The sequence below is a fragment of the Heloderma suspectum genome, chromosome 5, assembly GCF_057233095.1.
Source record: "Heloderma suspectum isolate Gila_16-S chromosome 5, 16-S_ref, whole genome shotgun sequence".
Taxonomy (NCBI): Eukaryota; Metazoa; Chordata; class Lepidosauria; order Squamata; family Helodermatidae; genus Heloderma; species Heloderma suspectum.
Window position 1 is genome coordinate 141807745 of NC_139462.1, and position 20275 is coordinate 141828019.

General features: G+C 42.7%; 1 protein-coding gene across 1 annotated transcript in view; it reads right to left on the reverse strand.

Moving 5' to 3' along the window:
- Positions 1–1261: 1261 nt before the first annotated feature.
- The window catches only part of SPMIP7 (sperm microtubule inner protein 7), a 36490-nt gene continuing 17476 nt past the window's right edge, over positions 1262–20275 (reverse strand). The window contains exons 6-9 of the mRNA XM_084860396.1: positions 20015–20056; positions 16224–16331; positions 2586–2693; positions 1262–1611 (exon numbers count right to left, since the gene is read on the reverse strand). Coding sequence (XP_084716522.1) covers positions 1488–1611; positions 2586–2693; positions 16224–16331; positions 20015–20056 — 382 coding nt within the window. The 3' untranslated portion in view covers positions 1262–1487. The remainder of the gene's footprint in view (positions 1612–2585; positions 2694–16223; positions 16332–20014; positions 20057–20275) is intronic.

Consider the following 20275-nt stretch of genomic DNA (forward strand, 5'->3'; position numbering starts at 1 on the left):
GTCTGTGCAGTGTTGCTTTTTCAGTGGTTTAACATCACACAGGAAGTCAGCCCTGTTCCTGTTCATTTAGGTAAAATTAATGTAGCTTAAAAAGGGGGAAATAAGACTAAGGTCTGGCGTAGATGTAGCATTCCCCATCTCTGAACCATGGTTAGGAGATCAGGAGCATGCATCAAGCTTTTGCACACTTCCCTTCCTCCTCTTTTCATCTAGTGAGCACATTCTTCTTCCCCTCTTTTTCTCTGGAGCTAGCCATGGTAAAGTGTGTGACATCTGCATTAACATTAATCGTAACCATGGTCATAACCTATAGTCGTAACCTGTAGTCAGGGTTTGCAAACATCAGTTAGAAGCTATGGACGAGAGATGTGAATGGGACATTGCACAGTGGGAGGTGATGTATCTATGGTTAATGGAAGTATATGTGCAAATTCAGCTTAATTTTTTTGAAGTGTGTGCGTGGGGTGGAGGGAAGGCTTTGATAACAAAATGTAGGGTGGAGAATGGGTTGACACACATAAATTCAGCATATTTGTTTCAAGGAAAAATACTCCAGTAATAGTGGGGAGGGGCACCACAATACTGAGACATGTGTCAAAATGTGTAGACATTGCATCACAGCATAACATCATTTCTTATCAATTCTTTTAATATCAGTGGGTTGAGAGCTATGAGTCAAAGTCAGGCCCACACAACTTGTGCCTTGCCAAGTCAAATGTAGCCCACCTGTTATGTATGGTGACCTGCCAGGTACTTGAAAACACAGGCAACTTCATGCTGTCTCAGGCAGGCATCCAAACCAGGATTATTGAGGCTCTGGTGGGTCAGCATAAATGGTCAACAGATCGAGTTCTGCTTGGTGGGTCACACACCTAGTTGAGTATACATGGATCAAAGTGAAAAGACTTCATAATAGGCTGCACTCATAAGAAAATTTCTTATTTAAGTCACTCAAACTAGGACCTGGGGAAAGGGCTGTAGTATCAGTATTTATGTGGGTGCTACACAGCAATGGCTGGATATCACGTAATATCACGTATTTCTGCTGAGCCCAACTTCATGCTGCTAGTTCAGAACCTACAGACATAAGCAGCAGCCCTCCAGACAGAGATATGATCCCTGTGGGCTGAGTGCCATGTGGCATCTCTGACATCCAAGGCCCTGTGACTGGGAATGAAGAAATAATTACAAATGGTTGGAAGTAGGTTTGGAATTTTGTGAGTTGTGATAGGAATCTGCAGAAATTAAAACAAACCAACCTATGAAGACAGAAAGTACATCTTTATTTAATTAAACATATGTTAATTGGTGTATACTTGAATGGGTCATCATACAGAATGTGAGATTTTCCATGTCATGAAGGCAAACATTTATGAAGTTTTAATTCTTGCCCATTTTTTTTTTTTAAAGGCATCCTTTTCATGGTCTCTCTCATTTCCCATTTTCTGTTGAAGCTTGGAGTTGTGCCACTGGAGACAAATATTCTTTCAAATCTTGATTCTCACTCTTTCCTTCTTGTTGAAAGCATTTTGAGGTTCAATGGGTGTAAGGATCTGTGACAATGGCCCCAGATGTGGAAATTCAGATGGATGCTCATGCTTAGCTATGCACCTGCAAAGACAAGAGAAGAAAGGCATCTTTTTCACATGAATGTGAATTTCCAGGTCAATGGGTTGTGTTCAGTGTTAGTCCCATTCGTTTCAATGGATCCAGAGAACGTTGTGCCTGTGGAAATCTATGAGGCAAGTTAGTAGGGACCTGTTTTTCCATTCTTAGTAAAGCACCATGTGTATGGATGGTGCTCAAGAAAGAAAGAAAGAAAGAAAGAATATTGATTTAACCAGGATTCAACTTTCTCTGGACTGGAGATTCATGGTCAAACTACATGTGATATTAATACATGAGGTGGTGGTGGTGGTGGTTTACTATAAATAGCAGCCCGGAAAGGCCCAATCAGGACTGGGACCCTGGAGCATGAGGAGGACGAAGATTTAAACCACCTTTCCTCAACGTGGTGCTCTCCAGCTGTGTTGGACTAAAACTAGTTCACCACATCTAGAGGGCGCCATGTTGGGGAAGGGTAGTTTAAACCTTTTGTCCCAATGAAAATTGCTCTGCCCACCTTGAAACTGCAATTTCTTTGGGAGGAAAACTCTAACTGGCACCACACAGCTTTGGGACTTTGGCATGGGATGAAAAGGTTAACCCCCTCCCCACCTACCATGGTTCCAATCCTGATCGGGCCTAGCAGCATCAGCTATTTCAGGGTGTGTGTTTTTTTAAGGAGATAGACATGACATTAAACCATGTCACATATAACTGAGCCCTCAGTATTTTAGATTTCTGTGCTTCTCTCAGATTTCAAAGGAAATGTAAATGTCAAACGCAAATGCAAAGGAAACTTGAGAATAAGTGCTGATTCCAAATAATCTTAAGTATTTGTATGATGGGATTTGCCTCCCCCTTTTTTTCTAAACCAAAGAAATGTCATGCTCAATATTTAATTGTTCTTTAATGAAATAACCATAATTAGGACTTTCCTTCTAATGTATCTGAGCAAATTAAGTACAGTGCCTCATACTTACCCATACATTCGTGAAATTATTGATGGTGATGTTGGTGGAAGATTAGAATTTACTGGTTGGATGGCTGACCAATGAACTTTGCCAGTGTATCCAAAGGTGTTTGGAGAGCTAAGGGGGAAAGTTAAAGGAGAAGAGGAATTGATTAAATGGGCACAGGCTTGAAATAATGACTTCCTGATAGCTGTAATTAAGGCAAAAGAGCTGGCTTGTTTTTCTGCATATGAGATGGATATGGAGAGGAGTAAAGGATCTAGGATAGAACTACATTGAGTTGATGCAGTGCAAAAACATCAGGCTGTTTCCTGAGTGCAAATTGTAACAATTCCACAATTTACAAAGGGTTCTGATTATTTTTGTTAGATGATGATGATAATAATAATAATAATAATAATAATAATAAATAAAGCGCTTTGTTACAAAGTGCTGTACATAAAATAACTCAACAATTTAAAATACATAGTTACAATGATTCTAGTACAACTTAGCTCAAAAAATACAATATTATAACAATAGTCTTAATAACCCAAATACACATAAAAGCCATCAGCATACTTTACTTCAGAAACAACCAACCACTCCCCTCCTACTCAAAAAGATAAGTTTTCAAACCTTTCTTAAACACCTCCAAACTCTCAGTTAGCCATAATGCTAGGGGGAGGGAGTTCTACAGCTGTGGAACAAGGTCCTGGAATGCACAATAATGAGACAACGCAATCTGTGAAGTAGAGCAGGTCAGAAGAGACTGGCCCATGGATCTAGTGGCCCACCCTGGGACATGCCAGGACAAAAGAGAGGATAGATAGGCTGGATAATGCAACCTTAGGTTGACAATCTGGTCCGTATATTGTACACTGAAGAGAAAGTGTGAACAAATTGCTCACTCGTATTTTTAAAAAATGTCTAAATATTTGGGTAACATTTAAATATTTTATATCAATCTGCATTTTTTGTACCCCTGCACCAGATTTCTCACCTTTTACATAGGCAACATTTGGTAGAAATGCGCATGGGTGGAAGCAACATCTGATAATAGAGTAACTGCCCATGTCATGGAGTTGAATGTTTTGCCCTAAACCCCAAATTTCACACATACCATTCTAAAGCATAAAATGACAGCCCACAATCTATTTGGAAAATGAATCAGCATAGTATAGAAGCAAATATTTTTATGTACAAATAGGTAGTGTCATGTTCAAGCCAGATAACTTCATATGGAAAAGGAACTTGGGTTTACAACTGGCCAGTCTGTGGACAAATATAGAATTTTAGAAATATATGAATGTGCCTCACTTGGATGGAGAATAATTTGGTTGCAAATAAAATTCAGTACACTCAGAATTTGCTAAATTGGGTGCTTCCTAACATGTTTGGTATGTATGTAGTCTGAGATCATCCTGATTATTGAAAAAGTCTGAAAATGGGACATTTGTATTATTTGTTTGTTTATTTTATTTCCCTCTTTCTGCCCCAAAAGTCACTCAACGTGGCTATCAATAAAATACATATTGAAAACAAAATCTTAATTAAAACATGGCATACAAATACATTAAAAACAATTAAAAACACACCAGAAATCTGCAGCACCAAGCAATTAAAGCCCCCTTCAGCAACAGGCCAACTTATATGCCAGAGGCCTGCCTGAATAAAAACATATTTTCCTGCTGGTGAAAGAACAACAGAGAGGGGGCAAACCTAGCCTCCCTTGGAAGGGAGTTCCAGTGTCTGGGAGCGGCCACCGAGAAGGCCTTCTCTTGCATCCACATCGCATCTGTACATCTCTTACTCCAAACAAGGGACATGAAGTGAATCGCAAATTGGTTAAGACAGCATCTGGGGGCCATAGGACAGCATCTGGGGGGCCATAGGGTTTTTCAGATTCCTGGAACTGAGGCTAGAGACAGTGCTCCAACCTTGGACCCAGGAGTCCGATCTCCTTGCCTCCTCCCCATTGCAGCCCGTGCGGAGAGAACTGTGCTGGCTGCCTCTACGAGCTTGAAAACACGAGCTCAGAGAGGAGGGAAGGGGGCAGTTCCATGGGCAGAAAGGGGAGGAGACAGGTAGCTGGCTTACGAATAATCCTCTGGCTGCTTCAGCTTTCTTCCCTCCCGCTCCGCAGAACCCCAGATAGATGGGCAAAATCACCCCGCTAGCAAAAATGCAGGATGAGAGGAGCGTGGAGGAAATGGTCACCTCTGTGCTCCTCCCACCCTGCACAGGATGCCTATCAGCCCCCGAATAGGATTGCGTCTAAATGAATTCCACACCACTTAGAAAGCTAAAATGTGAGAATAAGTAGTCCAAGGCAGACAGATTACTAAAGTATCAGCAAATGACATTTTTAAATATAAGTCAAAACTCAGAACATGAAACTTACTCCATAAGAATGGCCAGCACTCCAGCACAGAACAAACTAAGCCACATATGTTAAATGCTGTGCTGCGGGAAATATGTTGTACCTTCAAACATGCCTGCATCAGCCTTAATTGGAGAGGGGATTTCCAGTAGCAGCTAGAAAATGGGATGTATATCAATGCTTGCAGAATGCAAGCTGCACTTACTTCTAAACCACCCCAGAAAGCTTTGGATAATGAGTGGTATAGACATGTAATATATAAAATAAATAAATACTAGTATATAACAGGCTATACCAAAATAATTGGTCAAATATCCTCACTTACAGTGAAACTCTGTCAAGCCTGGTGGAAAGCAGCAGTGTAGCACAGAGAATGGAGGCTGAGGACCTACTGCATGAAATTCCATTTTACCTTGCAATATATCCAGTAATATCGGAAATTAGCTTATACTTAATAACTGTGTAAGAGTGGGAACATCTGAATCTCATTACACACTGCAAAGAGTTTTTACTTGTAATGTGGTCTGACCTTTAGAACATGCAAAGATGGAGCTAACTTGGAACTATTACAATTACAGTTGTTGCCAGCTGCTTTCTTTTTTAAGATTGTAGCAGCAAATATCAGCCCTTCTGTACCAATCCACAAGGCAGATGTAGTTTGGGTAACTGCAATGGAAGTAGTTCCCAGTGTTCTAGGTTATGAAGGGAAGTAAACATGCCAGTTATCCTCATGCAAGTACTTGGTAATTTTTCTGTACCCAGCACAGCATCCCAAATCTGTGTCCCCCTGAAAACCAGCAGTGGGTGACTTAGGAATAGTTGTGGATCTTTAAGGTCCTGACATTTTGAGTTGTCACACATCAGATAGACTGCTCCTGTTCAAAAACTGTTCTGCAAAAAACAAACAAACCCCACTCTACTTGCTGCTATTATCTGGTGTCATCTCTTTGATATTTTTCTCACCACCAGCAGCAGCAGTATTAAATGTGCTCTGCTATCTCAGGCCAGTTCTACACCTTGTGTCATATCATTATGATTCCATCATGGTAACACTATATCCCTCTTGCTCATTTATACCTTGTAGGACACACAATGACATTTGTTGTGATATATTGGATAATGTGGAATAAAAAAGCAGGAAATAACACCACAAAAGCAGTATATCGAATGTGTAATGTGCCTCAACAGTTGTCAGTGCAATGTAGTGTAGATCTAGTAGTGTAGATCTAGCCTGCTGGCACTGTACCTGTCCATGAACTAACTGTAACAGTGCCACTCTCCCCAATCTGTTCTCCTGTCCCCAATAAGCCTGAAAGCAAGCCAAGAAGAAAACATTACATCATTTACATATTTTAACAGTATATTAACAGAGCCAGTGTGGTGTAGTGGCAAGAGTGTTGGACTGGGAGCTGGGAGATCCGGGTTCTAGTCCCCACTCGGCCATGGAAGCTCACTGGGTGACTTTGGGCCAGTCACAGACTCTCAGCCCAACCCACCTCACAGGGTTGTTGTTGTGAGGATGAAATGGAGAGGAGGAGGATAATGTAAGCCGCCTTGGGTTCCTTGCAAGAGGAAAAAAGGCGGGGTATAAATGCAATAATAAATAAAATATATTGCCCATCTTCACACCCCTGTCCAGGTTGCACCCAAGGCAGGTGCCTTCATCATCCCACCTTAGTTGCTACACTACTGGCTTCATGGGAGTTAGGGTGAGGCATACATTACATAAACCAGGGAATGTGTGTCCCTCCAAACTGCAACTCCCATCATCTCTGGCTAGCAGAGTCAGTGGTGAGGGATGCTGGGAGTGCAGATCAACAACATCTGGAGGGACACACGTTCCCTGTCCCTGACATAAACGGCAAAGGGTGAGGTTTTAAAAATAACCCCTTTGCAATTCGATCAGTCTCTCTAGTTATCTTGGACTGCCTGTTAAAATCACGTTCTGAAGGAAGTAGCTGTGCTGAAGAAACCATGTGAGCTACAAGCAGGACTTTCTCGGGCAGGGCTCCATTTCACCTGGATTTATTTGTGTCACTTTGACTTTTTTTTTTTTTTTTGGTGCTTGGGGGCGGGGGCACTCTCTTGCTGACATGGATCCTACGGGCTGCAAGACTTAGTCGAACCCCTCCACACCCAAGGGTCCCTTCAGTTCTATCAGCTGACAATTCAGTTGCTACCCTGTGACTTCAGTTGCTATACAGCTAACCCCCCCACCCCAATGTTTGAAAAGAATACAGCTGTTTGCCAGAAGTTTTGCCAATGACCCACTTGCCACTGGGTATGTTGAAAAGGGTATATTTTAAATTAAACACCAATTAAAATTTAAGGGCACAATCCTATGCATGTTGAGATAGAAAAAAGACCTACAACTCCCAGCATGCTCCAGCCAGCAAGGCTGGCTGGGAAATGCTGGGAGCTGTAGGCCTTTTCTCTGTCTAAACATGTGTAGGATTGTGCCCTAAGTCACTAATCATTTTTGACACCCCGTTGACATGGGCTGCATATATATGAAAGTAGTACCCAGTAATTCAGCACCTTTCCTTTAGCTCAGAAAATGAAGAGCATGGATCAGCTTTCCCCAACCTGGGGCCTACCAGATGCGTTGGGCTACAACTTCCATCATTCCCAGCTGTTGCTCCCTGTCATGTGTAACCCTGTACATGTGGCAGCTGCTTGCACTGCATGATATCCAGAAAGGGAAGAGACATACACTTCACATGCATCCGTAACCTATGCAGGTGTGGAAGTTCCCTTTTTCAGACAAGATACCAAGAAAAGTGGAAGTGTAAGTCATGGCTTGATCAGCAAGCAGTCTCCTTGGCTTCATTTAAGGTACCATTAATCCTCGGTTGATAGAAAGAGCCACTGTAACAATCCAGTTTGGGGGGCAATTGTATCCTGAAAAAGCCATAAACTTTCCTGTCTCAGTAAAATAAAAAAGTTGCAAAGAAGTCATCGGGGTCAATCATACCCCACAATGTAAAGTACAAACACCTACAAAAACGGTGCATGGGTGAAATTGACACCACAGTTTAAAAACACATATTGTGCTGTTAACATAATATGACATAACAGTGCAATAATCATGACTTGTGAATTACCTGTAACAACACATTTTACAGAATTTGCAACTGCAGCAACATGTTACATGAGCAGCCTATACCCAATTACCACATTACACAACTGGATGAGTTGGACAAAGTGGTTATGTGAAGCATGTCATGGCTTCAATTTGTTGTCACTGCATTGGCCACAGAATGACACCCGCTTCTTTTCTTGGAGTCAGCAGTGACAAGATCACCGAGTCTTGAGGCTGCCTGTCTTGGCATTGCAGGCAAGCTGGTTATATTTCTAGGCCTAACCCAGGGATTGATCTAGACCCAGGTCTACTAGGAAAGACTTTGGAGATGTCCACTCCATTGTGGGTTATTCAGCTGCCAAACAATGTGTCATATCCAATGGTATTGTTCTGCTAGCAGGAGGGAACTGCTTTCCCCCTCCCTCTGCAGTCCCCTGTGCACCCCCAAACGTTCTCCAGGGGGTTGGGAGACCCCCTGGAGCAGATTTGGGATGCACACAGGAGGCTGCGGGGGGGGGGGAGAGGACAGGGAAGTCCCGTTGTATGAGGGTTGGATTCAACCCAATGTGGGTAGTCAAATAACCAGTGTCTATTATGTTTGAAATAAGCACAATTGGCCTCACTTGAGCATGCCTTTGGAAATGAATATAGGGACCATCTGGTTGCAGGTGTCTATCCCACCTTTAGTTTTATTATAATAAATAATTATCTTAGGCTTGGATTTGTTGTCTGAGATTGCTGCATCTTTGTGCACTGAAGAAAGGAGAATCAGGGTCACTTCTGCACTGGGTCTACCTGCTGAGGTGAGTGTGCCAGCTGTTTGCAAACATTTGCTGCTCCAATTCAGGACAAAATGATGCCAAAAGCCACATTCATAAGTATTGCCCAATATGAAGTCTGCGCATACCTATGATGGAATTTTGTTTTGCTGGTTCCGACAAGGGAGGTTCCGACTGAGAAAAAATGTTTTAAAAATCCAGGTTTGCAAAGGGGGTTGTATACCTGAACACCTCTCAAACTGTTTGTAGTGCTTTTAAAGAAGTGAGCTAGTTGTCCAATATGTAAATCAGGGTTGGGCAACTTTGGGTGCTCAGGGGGCCTTTTATGCCCCCCTCCAACTACCTGCAAGTTGCACTCCTGCCGCCATTGCCACACTATGGAATCTGATTTTTGGCAGCAAACTGCTATAGAAGCCTAAAATGATCAAATTTCACCTGCTTTCAAATGCTGTTTCTGCCACCACTGTGAATTTCAGCAGCACAGCAGCAGGGCCAGGGGGGCTCCACGAGACCTGCAACTTGCAGGCTCCCCCTCCCCCTGCTGATATAAATAGACCAAATTTTGCATTTTCATCAACTATGCTTCTTTCTCGCAAGAAATGGGAAGATCATGTCCTGGTGTACGCATCTGTAGACGTGAAGGGTAAATAACTGAACAGCATTTTGAGGGGTCATTTTAACCCGTAGCATATTATGCACGTGGTTCCTCCCCTCCCCAGTCATTCCAATAGCAGTAGAAATAACTTTCTAAGCATTGAAGCTGGTATTTGCCCCATAACTGAAAACACACAGGTATGTTTCTCCTCACAGGGCAAATAGCAGCTTCAATGTGTGTGATTTTACTCAGGAAAACAGCTCAGGAGGAAAGGGTTAATACCCACCCCTTTTGTGCAGTGGTCCCAATCTAATTTGGGGCTCCCCACAGTTGTTATTGAGAGAGACTTTAATTCATAGGAACTAGATATTGGAACTAGATATTGGGCACAATCCTATGCATGTTTAGACAGAGAAAAGGCCTACAATTCCCAGCATGCCACAGCCAACATGGATTGCATAGGATTGCACCCATTGTGGCAAAAGCAGGGCTGCTGCCAAAATCAGCATCCCCGCATCTCTCCTCTTCTCTTTTTTACATATAGGGTTTCTCAATGTGCGATATGATGTCATAATGCTGGCAGTTTTTCCACCCTCCCAAATGACCTCCCAAGTGAAGCAGAGGCAGAGAAACTTGCAATACAACAATATCAAATCAGTGTTACACACACATCGGAAGAATGGAAGAATCAGACACGGGACTGCTGTTTTGGGCAGCAGCCCTGCATCATCTAGTTCCTGGCTCAACCAATCATCAAGTGTGCTACAATCCAGTGTAGAAAAATCAAAGGATGTGTATGCATGTGTGAACTGGGCCTAGGAGACGAGATAGCAAGGAGTTTAAGCTTTACAAGCACCAAGTATCAACATACTGCATGCAATGAGGAGTTAGAGTTACAGGAATACTAGCAATGAAAAGGGATTTGCAGTGGTTGACATCTCATTAAGCATTTAGCACCGCCCTCCCCCCCTTCCGCTCCGTGAATGTTCCACAGGAAATCCCCATCTTCAGTGGCCAATTTTTTTTCCATTGACACTTCGAACACCTGCAAAACAAAAGTTTTTTAAGGGGCTGTAACCTCTTAAAGCATTGGTGGGGGAGAGGGAGCCCATGAGAGCAGAGATGAAAGTTTTAAGGGTTAAGGAGAAGGAAACAAGGGGGTGAAGCAGAAAGAGGTGCTTTAGTAAAGAAGTGCAGATGTTAGAAGAGATGGCTTTATTATTATATTAAGCCCATGTGACTTTTAAACCGTGTGTGTGAATGATTTTTGTTGTTGGTTGACTGACAGTGAAGCATAAATAGAACAGTTACTTGCCTTTTTCTATTTAAAGCCCAAGGAACTGAGGTGTGCAGATTACCAGATACTGCTTCCTGTACAACCCCCATTCGATGGGAAGGTTCCTTCCTGCAAGTGGCATCCCTCAGGGACAAGGTGATCAGATGCAAAGGAGGACAGGGCTCCTATACCTTTAATTGTTGTGCAGAAGGGGAATTTGGGCAGATGCAGCTTTTCTCATCTCATGCATCAAAATGGCTGCTCCCATGGTACAGTTAAAGGGCCCTCCTTTGCATGCACACTCTCCCCTGTTCCCAAACAGCTGATCAGTACTATGCAGGCCTTCACTTTTCATGGTGCCATTGTACAAATGGGGAAGTGGAAATGGTGCATCTGCCACAGTTGGTTGCATTGGGTGTTCAGGCAGATTATTAGAGGTGGGATTATTTTTCCCTTGGGTATCAACTTGTTGCATCCTGAAACCCCCCTCCCCACTAGAGCAGGTGAGGTATAGAAACTTGTCTCTTCCCCTCATTAACAGAATCCGGGAAGGAGGTAGACGCAAGAGCTACAGCAAACGGGCCTAGGTGAGGCACCTCAATGCCCCCCCCCCCGTTTTCCCACTGCCTAAACCAGGGGTGCAGAACATCAGGCTCATGGGACAAATCTGGCCCTTCTGGGGTTCCAATCTAGCCCTCCGGGTTTCATCTGTTGGCCATGCCCCCTTCCTTCCCAACCATTGGATGGTTTCCCATTCTTTGTGTAGTTTTCCCTCCCCCCATTCTAAAAGCTTAGCTACTGGCAGTAAGAGCTTTAAGCTATAATATCCTGGTATCTTGGCATCACCCACTCAGAGTTAACAGTAGGACTGGATTAGGAGTGTGCCACAACTTGCTGAGTGGTCACCAAAAATCGACAGCGTGAGAGTTGGATCTGAAGACAGTTGCAATCTATCTTTTCAAGAGTTAAAGAAAGGTAAAGTATTGTTAAGTTTCAGAAGGGCAGCCATGCTAGTTTGTTACAGGAAAAACAGCACAAAGGCACCTTAAAGGCATATTTATTGTGCCATAAAACTTATACCACAACTACAGTGCAATCCTATATGTTCTACTCAGACGTAATTTCCACTGAGTTCAATGTGATTCACTCCCAAGTACATGTGCATAGGACTGCAGCCTTAGAGCTAAACTTCACACTACATTAAAATATGTACTGAGCAGATGGTCCTCACCATTTTGCTTACCTTTGTGCAAGCACGTGGATCAGGACCACCATGCATAGGGGAGCTTTAAGTCTTCTCAGCCAGCCACTTCCCCCTCTTCAAATCCTCCCCTCCAATGTGGATTAAAAAATAAATTAAAACCTTCATTGGTGCCAATGGAGCCCCCCCCCCCTTTAGCACCCACATGGGATAGTGTAATTTTTGAGAGAAAAAGTGGCTGAAGGTGAAGGTTCAACCCCCCCCCCCACTCACAGTGGTCTGAATCTCGATTGGGCCCCCCATACACTTATACTAAGGTACACAAAATGGTGAAGACTAGTTGCGTGTTATGTATTAAGAGTAGCATGTAGTTTAGCCTTGAATCTATTAGTCTCTGGAGTATCACAAGACTCTTATTTTAAAGTTTAAAAATTTCCCTGGAGAAATGTGCCTTTTGGACAGGCCTTTTTCTGTTCAGTATTATGGAACGGTTGTCTGAAAACAAATTATAATACTGTAGCAGTTTCCGAGTTTTCTCCATTCAAGGTACCCTTTCCACATGGTCTGCCGAGGAATCCCAGTGCATCTGCCACAGAACTCTTGCACATTCTAGAGCAGTCTTCCCCAACCTGGTGCCCTCCATATATTTGGTACTACAATTTCCAGAATTCTTGATCATTGCTCATGCTGGCTTGGGCAGGTGGGAATTGCCAAAACATCAGGAGGGAATCAGGTTGGGAAAGGCTATTCTGCACTGTGGGTGGGCAGAAAGTAGATTGGGATCTACTGGTAGATCACTTGATGATTCGTTGTAGCTCAGCACGGGTTCCTGAGTACCACTGATTTAACAACAACAACCTTTCTTTCTTTCTTTCTTTCTTTCTTTCTTTCTTTCTTTCTTTCTTTCTAAATTAGGCTGATAGAATATATGATGTCCTATGATTTTATTGTGTTTTATGTACAACACTTCAGGATTATTTTATAATGAAAAGCGAGTAATGACTTTCCTAAATAAATAAAGTGACCGGCTCTACCCCGAGCTATCATATTCAGTAACCAGAATTAAAAATTAATTAAAAATTCCAAAAAAAAAATTCAGTGCCAGCTCTAGCTTTCTGAGGACTCTTGAGCAAGGCCCCCTCAATGGGCCCCCTCCCTCAGGGAGCTTACCTTCTCATTGCCATTATTATGGGTTGCTATTGCTCCTCATCCCCATTATCCTCACTTGCTTGCTTGACAAGCAGAGAGCCAGTGAGCAAGTAGGCAGTGGGATCTCCTGCTCCTCTTTCTCATTACCACCGTTGCCTGGGCCAGAGCGAGAGGCAGGTGAACAAGCAGGTTGCAGTGGAGAACAGGAGAAGCAAGCCCAGGGGGCTCTTGCCAGTGGGCCCCTGCTAGGGTTTGGGCCCTTGGCAAGTGCCCGACCATGGCTGCCCTAGACACCGGCCTGGTCATATTGCATCTGTTTCTGCTACCATTTTGCACCTTCAGTCTAGCTGATGGACTGTGTTGTTCTACTGGGAAACAAAGTACTTCCTCCAAGGCTGAAGTCTGCCTACACAATATAGTGGCTCCAGGGTATATTTTAGGGCACATACTAGAGACGTGAAGGCCTGGGGAAAAAATGGAAAAATTTGGAAAAAACTGTGTCTCCCTCCCCAACTGTTCCCCCCCCCCCGAAAAATTGGAAAAATGGAACAGGTTTGGATTATGAAATATTTTCTTTTAGAATTTAAGACAAAGTATTTGTATATAGTTTCCCAGCCTTTACTCCCCACAGAATTATTTCTAAAAACTATGTAATAAGAACACTTTTATAGATGTAAGATATCTGGAAATAATTACTAGAGATGTAAGATATCTGGAAATAATGAAGCCATGGGGAAAATACTTTTAAATTCTCTCTGTAAGATTCTCAACATAGTTCTTTCAGTCCTTTTTAGAATTATTGATCTAAAGTATATTTTACTGATAGACGTTTATGCTCAGTTTCCCAACATGTATGTAGAGTCACCGTTGTGCATTCTCGATAGTAAAGGTGTATTCTTGACAGCTTGGTTTTTGTTCTATAGAGTCTTGTGTTTCTGATGCCAGAGCAGTCATTTAATGTAGTTCTAATCTATTCAGACAATAATTACAAATTTACTGGGTTTACTTTTTAAAGTTTTAAAATATAATGATAATTTTATGAGCAAACTAAGTTGCACATAAAATAACTTTAGGAACAGAAAGGCTGCTTTATGTTCCCAAAGCAGCCCTCCCCAACCTGGTGCCTTCTGGATGTTTTGGACTACAGTGCCCAGCATTCCTGACCACTGGCCATGCTGCCTAAGGCTGATGAGAGCTGAAGTCCAAAATAACTGGAGGGCACCAGGTTGGGGAAGGCTGTCTTAAAGCAACAAAGTGACTTTAGTTCTGTAAAGAGCGCTACAAAAAAGGTATTGCTTATTTTTCATTTTTTCCAAAATTTCATTTTTTTCCAAAAAAACACTGGGAAAAATGTGGTGTGTCCCCCATGGCTTCAAAATAACTGGAAATTTTACAACTCTAGCACATACTCAGCCGCTATGACACATTATTGGCTGGGCCAGTTGAGCTTCATGATCATGCCACATGAAGTGAAAGTGCCCCTTAAAACATATAGTCTCCTCCTGCAGCTGATTGCAGGGAAAGATTGGTACTGTAGTGCAAGTTGTCATTAATGGAAGCTTGTCAGCCATTACTGATCATACCATTAGGAAAGCCCTAACAGGCTTCCAAGGAACACCGGGGTTCCAGTTTTAAATTATTATTGGTTACAATTTAAATAATCAACAAAAGGCCTATTTGACATCAGCTTGTAAAAAAACACAATAAAACAATATGACATCCTCCTTGGTTTTTTATGCCTGAAAGCAAAACCCACTGTTGAAATTTTCTGACATCATCCGTTCATAAAAAGACAATCGTTTAGAAATGGCATCCAGAGGAAGTATCAATATTTTCTGTCCTTGCCTGCACAAGAAATCAGCATTTTTGCAGAAGTGTAAAGCTTGATGTTCAGAGGACATCTAGTGGCAAATGTCATATATACACCTTAATGGAGAGGTGTTGTGCTTAGGGGGGATAACTTTAAAAATTATCCCATGCCTCTTTCTGTGAGGGTAATGGTGCAGAGATTGGGTATTTCTGGGCATTATAAATCCTTATTTTTGAAATTTGTCAGAGCTGCATCATCCAGAATTTGTGGCACACAAAAATCCCCAAGACTTCCACGCTGGGATAGCAGTGAATGTTTATAGATCAGGGGTAAGCAACCTGGTGCCCTCTAGATTTTTGGACTACAACTCCCATCAGCCCCACACAGTATAGCCAATTATGAGGGATTATGAGAGCTGTAGTCCCAAATGTCTGGAGGGCATCAGGTTGCCTCCCCATATTACAGATAATTTGATCTATTGGATAAAGGGGAACTTGTCTCCTAGGTTGAGAAGAAAAGAAGAAAATCTTGAAGGGGGAAAAAAATGAAACCAATTGCACTGCCTTTTTATCAGTACATAGAACTACATCCCTTTCGTAGCCAGACTCATCAAGCAAGAAGTCAAACACCCACTCAACTTCTTCAGAATCTTTCATAGTTGCTGCTGTTTCTTCAACTAAAGGTCTACTTATTACATCATCCAAATGCCATTTTGGAGGACAACTCATCCTATGTGCAGGCATGGGAGAGTGATTCATGCAAGTCTTTGGAAGAAGATGATTGGCAGTGTACCTGGACCGCTTTTGCAGTTTTATCGTCAACACTAATATGTTGATTGATTTTTAAAAATGCATGCAAGTCCAGCGAGCAAGGAATCCTAATTAAAAGAAGAAGATATTATGGCAACAGTGCCAATAGGGACCAGAAAAAACAGCTGTAAGGCTGGAAACCAAAGTCAAAAAAGAAACAGCTGTACTAATTCAATTCTCTTGCTTCAAGGGTGAGGGAATCCTCCAAAATAATCTCCAAGAGTTTTCCCCTTGATAAAGACCAAGTGTCAAAATGTGTTGGAAGATATTATGGCCCCTTGGTTTCTTTTCATTTGATAGGAGGATGCCCTTCAACTTTCAAATTCCAATCAAGTACAGATGCCTATATTTCTCTTTGAGATTGTGTGTGTGCGCGCGCACATGCACGCAGACACACATACACCGTATACAGGCTATATAACTCATGTATTCCTCAGGGGTGCAGAACATCTTTCAGCTGGAGGGCTGAATTCTAAATAACCTCAAGTCCCACCTGACAGCATGACAAGAAGAAGCCCAGGTTTTCTTTGACTAAACCTCAATCAGTAATTAGCATATAAGGAAGGAAATGGAGGTTTACATACTAGGAAGAATTCACATATTGTGGCTTTGCAAGACGAACTCTGCCATGGATAATTACGTCTGCGTCAGGGTTGTCCAGGTCTTCAGCATTCTCGGCACCAACACAGCCTCTGTTTGGATGAAAAGGGAAAGGGTGGAATGTGTGCGTGTGCGCACGCGTGCATGTGGAGGAAGCAAATGGCGTGTGTGTGCGCGTGCGTACACACATATATGTAACAGCTGGCTGAGGCCACCAAAGCAAGCTCCAAGTTTTTCGTTATTTATTAAAAAGGGGCACAAGGATGTGCACAGATGACTTGACCGGTGGGCGGCCAGTCCAGGGTGAACGGAAAGCCAAGCAGTGCTTGCAGCAAAAAGAAGGGAAAAAAGATGACAACATTTTACCACATATGTGAAATGAACAGATTTGGGAAAGCTGAAAATAATATGAGAATCAGGTGGAATCTTCATTGCCTTCAGTGCAATCCTGAGAAAGTGTGACAGGTTAAATCAGGCCAGGATAACTGTGACCCACTATGCTGACTGTGGCCCATTGTGTTACATTGCGACCTGCCATGTGCTTGACAATCCCTTCCTGTTTCTGCGGTTCTGGACAAGCTGCAAAACCAGGAAGTTTTTCAAGCTGCTGGTGGATCAGCATACATGACTGAGCTTGGCTTGGTGGGCCACAAGTTGTGTGTAGGCAACTTGTGGGCCGGCATGCGCATTTTGGCTGGTCTTGCTAACCAGACATCGATTGTGTCCATCACTGACCCTGATTCCCCCCTGTATCCTCTCTTGTCCTTTGTGATATCCATATGGGTCCACAAATATACTCGCCATAGCGACTGGTTCTTCCCCAGTTTGGCAAGCACCCCTTCCCTTGTCTAAGACTTCACGCTGTGTTTTAGAGGCACTCTGAATGTCTGAAGCACAATTCTGACCCTATTACTCCCTTGAAGCTGGGATTCAGGCCAGAAGCGGAGACGGCAGGCTTCCAAAGTGCAACACTAAGTCAAAGAGGAGATCCTGCCCCTCTTGTGCTGAATCTGGGATCTGGGGAAGAGGTATAGGGTCTCATCTTTGACTTTAAATGGCACTTTGGAAGCACTTAGAATGCCTCTGAAGCAAGTGCAAAGTCAGAGATGGACTGATAAGACCCTCTGAAATCCACCAAGTGGTGCTTCCTCTTCCCTAGCCATCCAACAAAGATGGCTTCCAAACATTTAGTTTTAGCCAGCATGGTAAAAGGAATAACATATACCTTTCCTTTCCTTCTCCTACAGTTGCACGGTAAAGCAGAGTAAACTGTGGTCTGCATGGGTGGGCATGTAATGAGAACATCCACCAAAAATATAGATTTTTCCATTGTGATGGAAAGAGCGTAAGAACAGCCCTAAGAATTGGACAAAAAGTCCTTTTGATGCAATAGCCCTCTCTTATGGTTTGCATCCCAGCAGCTGTATCCTGTGGCATCTTTCTTCTGATCCTGGAGGTTCTGTATACAAACCATGGCTAACTATCCTCCATGAATTTGTATCTTTAAACCATTTAAAACACATCTCAAGCCAGTGGCAATCGCCACATTATGTTGTTATATATTCTGCAAATTAATCACACATTGTGGGAAAATGTTTTTGGGAGTCCACTGAATCCACTGCCAATTTTTTTAGTTTTGTGAAGGAAGAGTTCCCTTTGCAGAAGCCATGTGGATTCTTCCTGAGCAAGAATTGTTTTTCTATCCATTTAATAATTCTGTTTTTAATCATGCTTTCCAATATTTTTTCTGGAATTGATATGAGGCTAAATGGCCTGTAATTTCCCAGTTTTCCCCAGTCTGTTTTTTAAAGTCATTATTTTGTTGGCTGCTTTCCAATCCTCTGGTAAGGAGGCCAATTTTAGTGACAAGTTGCATATTTTAGTTAGGAGTTCCAGCAGTTCAGTGTATCTGAGTGTTTTAAGAACTCTCTGGTATATGACATCCAGACCTGGTGACATGTTAATTTTTGTTAATCAGCAGCAGGGATGTCAGAGAAATCTGCAACAGAGCCAAATGAGTTCGGAGTCTCATGAATCCGACCCATGGATTCCTCAGCTGACCAACCATCCCCTGTTGGGCAGATTCTGCGGAGTTGTGGAATGTTTTTCTAACTTTCCCAAATTTTGAGCAAATTTTGTCATAGAAAGATACACAAAATAAAAAACCCAGCCAAAAATACACATTTCTCCCATAGGCTAAAGTGTGAAAATGCGCTGGGGGGGGGGGGTATGCATTTTCGCATGTGCGAATTTGCAGAAATTCAGAAAGGAAAAAGATCCAATTCCATCAATGAGTGGACAATGGAACGGAAAGTGCCTGACAATCTGCAAAACACAGGTGGAACGGATTTTACACAGTCTGTACATCTTTAATCAGCTGTATAACTTCATTTCTTGTCACCTCTATTTGACTTGGTTCTTGAGGGGCCTTCTCTGAAAAAAAATTGCCTTGGGTTTCTGTCCATCATCACTCACAGTGAAGAATGACGCAAATAATTCATTTAGTTTTGCCATAATCTCCCTACCCTGATCTAGCAGTCCTTTCACCCCTTTATCTTCTAATGGCCCAGCTGTTTCCCTGGCTGGTTTCTTGCTTCTTAGGTTTTTAAAGATTTGTATTGTTTGTCTTAATATTTTTAGAAATATGCTCCTCACATTCTTGTTTTGTTTGCTTTTTTGTCAACTTACATTTAGTTTTGCCAGAATTTGTGCTCCTTTTTGTTGTCTATTGGACAATAAATTTACTCTCTGTGTTAAGAAGAACCCTGCTGGATCAGACCAAACATCAATTTAGTCCAGTATCTTGTTTCCCACAATGTCCAACCAGATGCCAATGGGAAGCCCACAAGCAGGACATGACGGCAACAGCCCTTACCCACTATTGTTTCCCAGCTGCTGATATTCAGAAGCATACTGCCTCTGATCCTGCAGGTAATATATAGCCACCATAACCACTCAGGCATCTTAGATTTGTTTGTACCTTTCCTAACCTGTGGTATACATTTTATAACTGGTTTTGCCTTTAAGCGTTTTAAATTTGGAGGACCAAGTTGTAAAGTTTGTTTTAAGCTTGTTGTTATAGGACAGGAGTGAGCAACCTGTGGCTCTCCAGATGTTTTGGCCTACAACTCCCATCATCCTTCACCATTGGCTGTTGGCTAGAGCTGACGGGAGTTGTTAGGCAAAACACCTGGAAGGCCACAGGTTAGCTACTCCTGTTGTAGGAGAAAGTGTCTGTAGTGCCCTGGCCTCACTGTGTGTTTGAACTCACACAGGTGCTTAACTTGCCTAGCTCCTCACGTATACCACCTCCTCAAGATTCAGCTCAGATCCATGACATTATCTTTCAGAGCTTCACATCTCTCTTCCCACCGCTGCTTCTATAATCTCTTTCTGTGATCCATTGTCTACCGCTTTCTGCCTTCTTCTCAGTAGCTGATTTCCTCTGATGTCACACTGGCTCATGCCCGGCATACGCTCTTCTTGCCCCTATTCATGCCATTGATTCAGCTGCCCTGGTGTTTCAGTCTTGACCTTAGCCTCTGGTATCACAGAAGCTGCCTGCTTTGGGGTGATGGGGAATTCTTTGATTTGGAACTCAGAGGTCCATGAGCCACCTATTTCAAATTAATCATCAAATTATTGCCTGCATATACACACCCAGGGGTGACAGCTTGTGAGTGCAAGCAGATTGAGTGGGGTTGGAGCTTTTTGAACAGAGGAAATTTCCTGCTTAAGGTAAGAGATATATAACAATGTGAAAACTTTTACTCACGTGTATAAAGGGAGATGCTGAGTTCGAGACCATGGGCTAACACTGTTAAAGTTGAAAGACAGACTAAATTAGGTAAACAGTTCCCTAAAAATATAACATAACTTTATGCACATTCTTAGGGCCAAACTACTGCAACACTATTCAAGCAATTGTGTCTGGGTGTTGGGTTTTTTTTTTAGTAAATAGCAGGCATCCCCCCCCGCCGCCCAATCAAGACTGGGACCCTGGCAGATGGCAGAGTGCTTTAACTCTTTGCCCTTC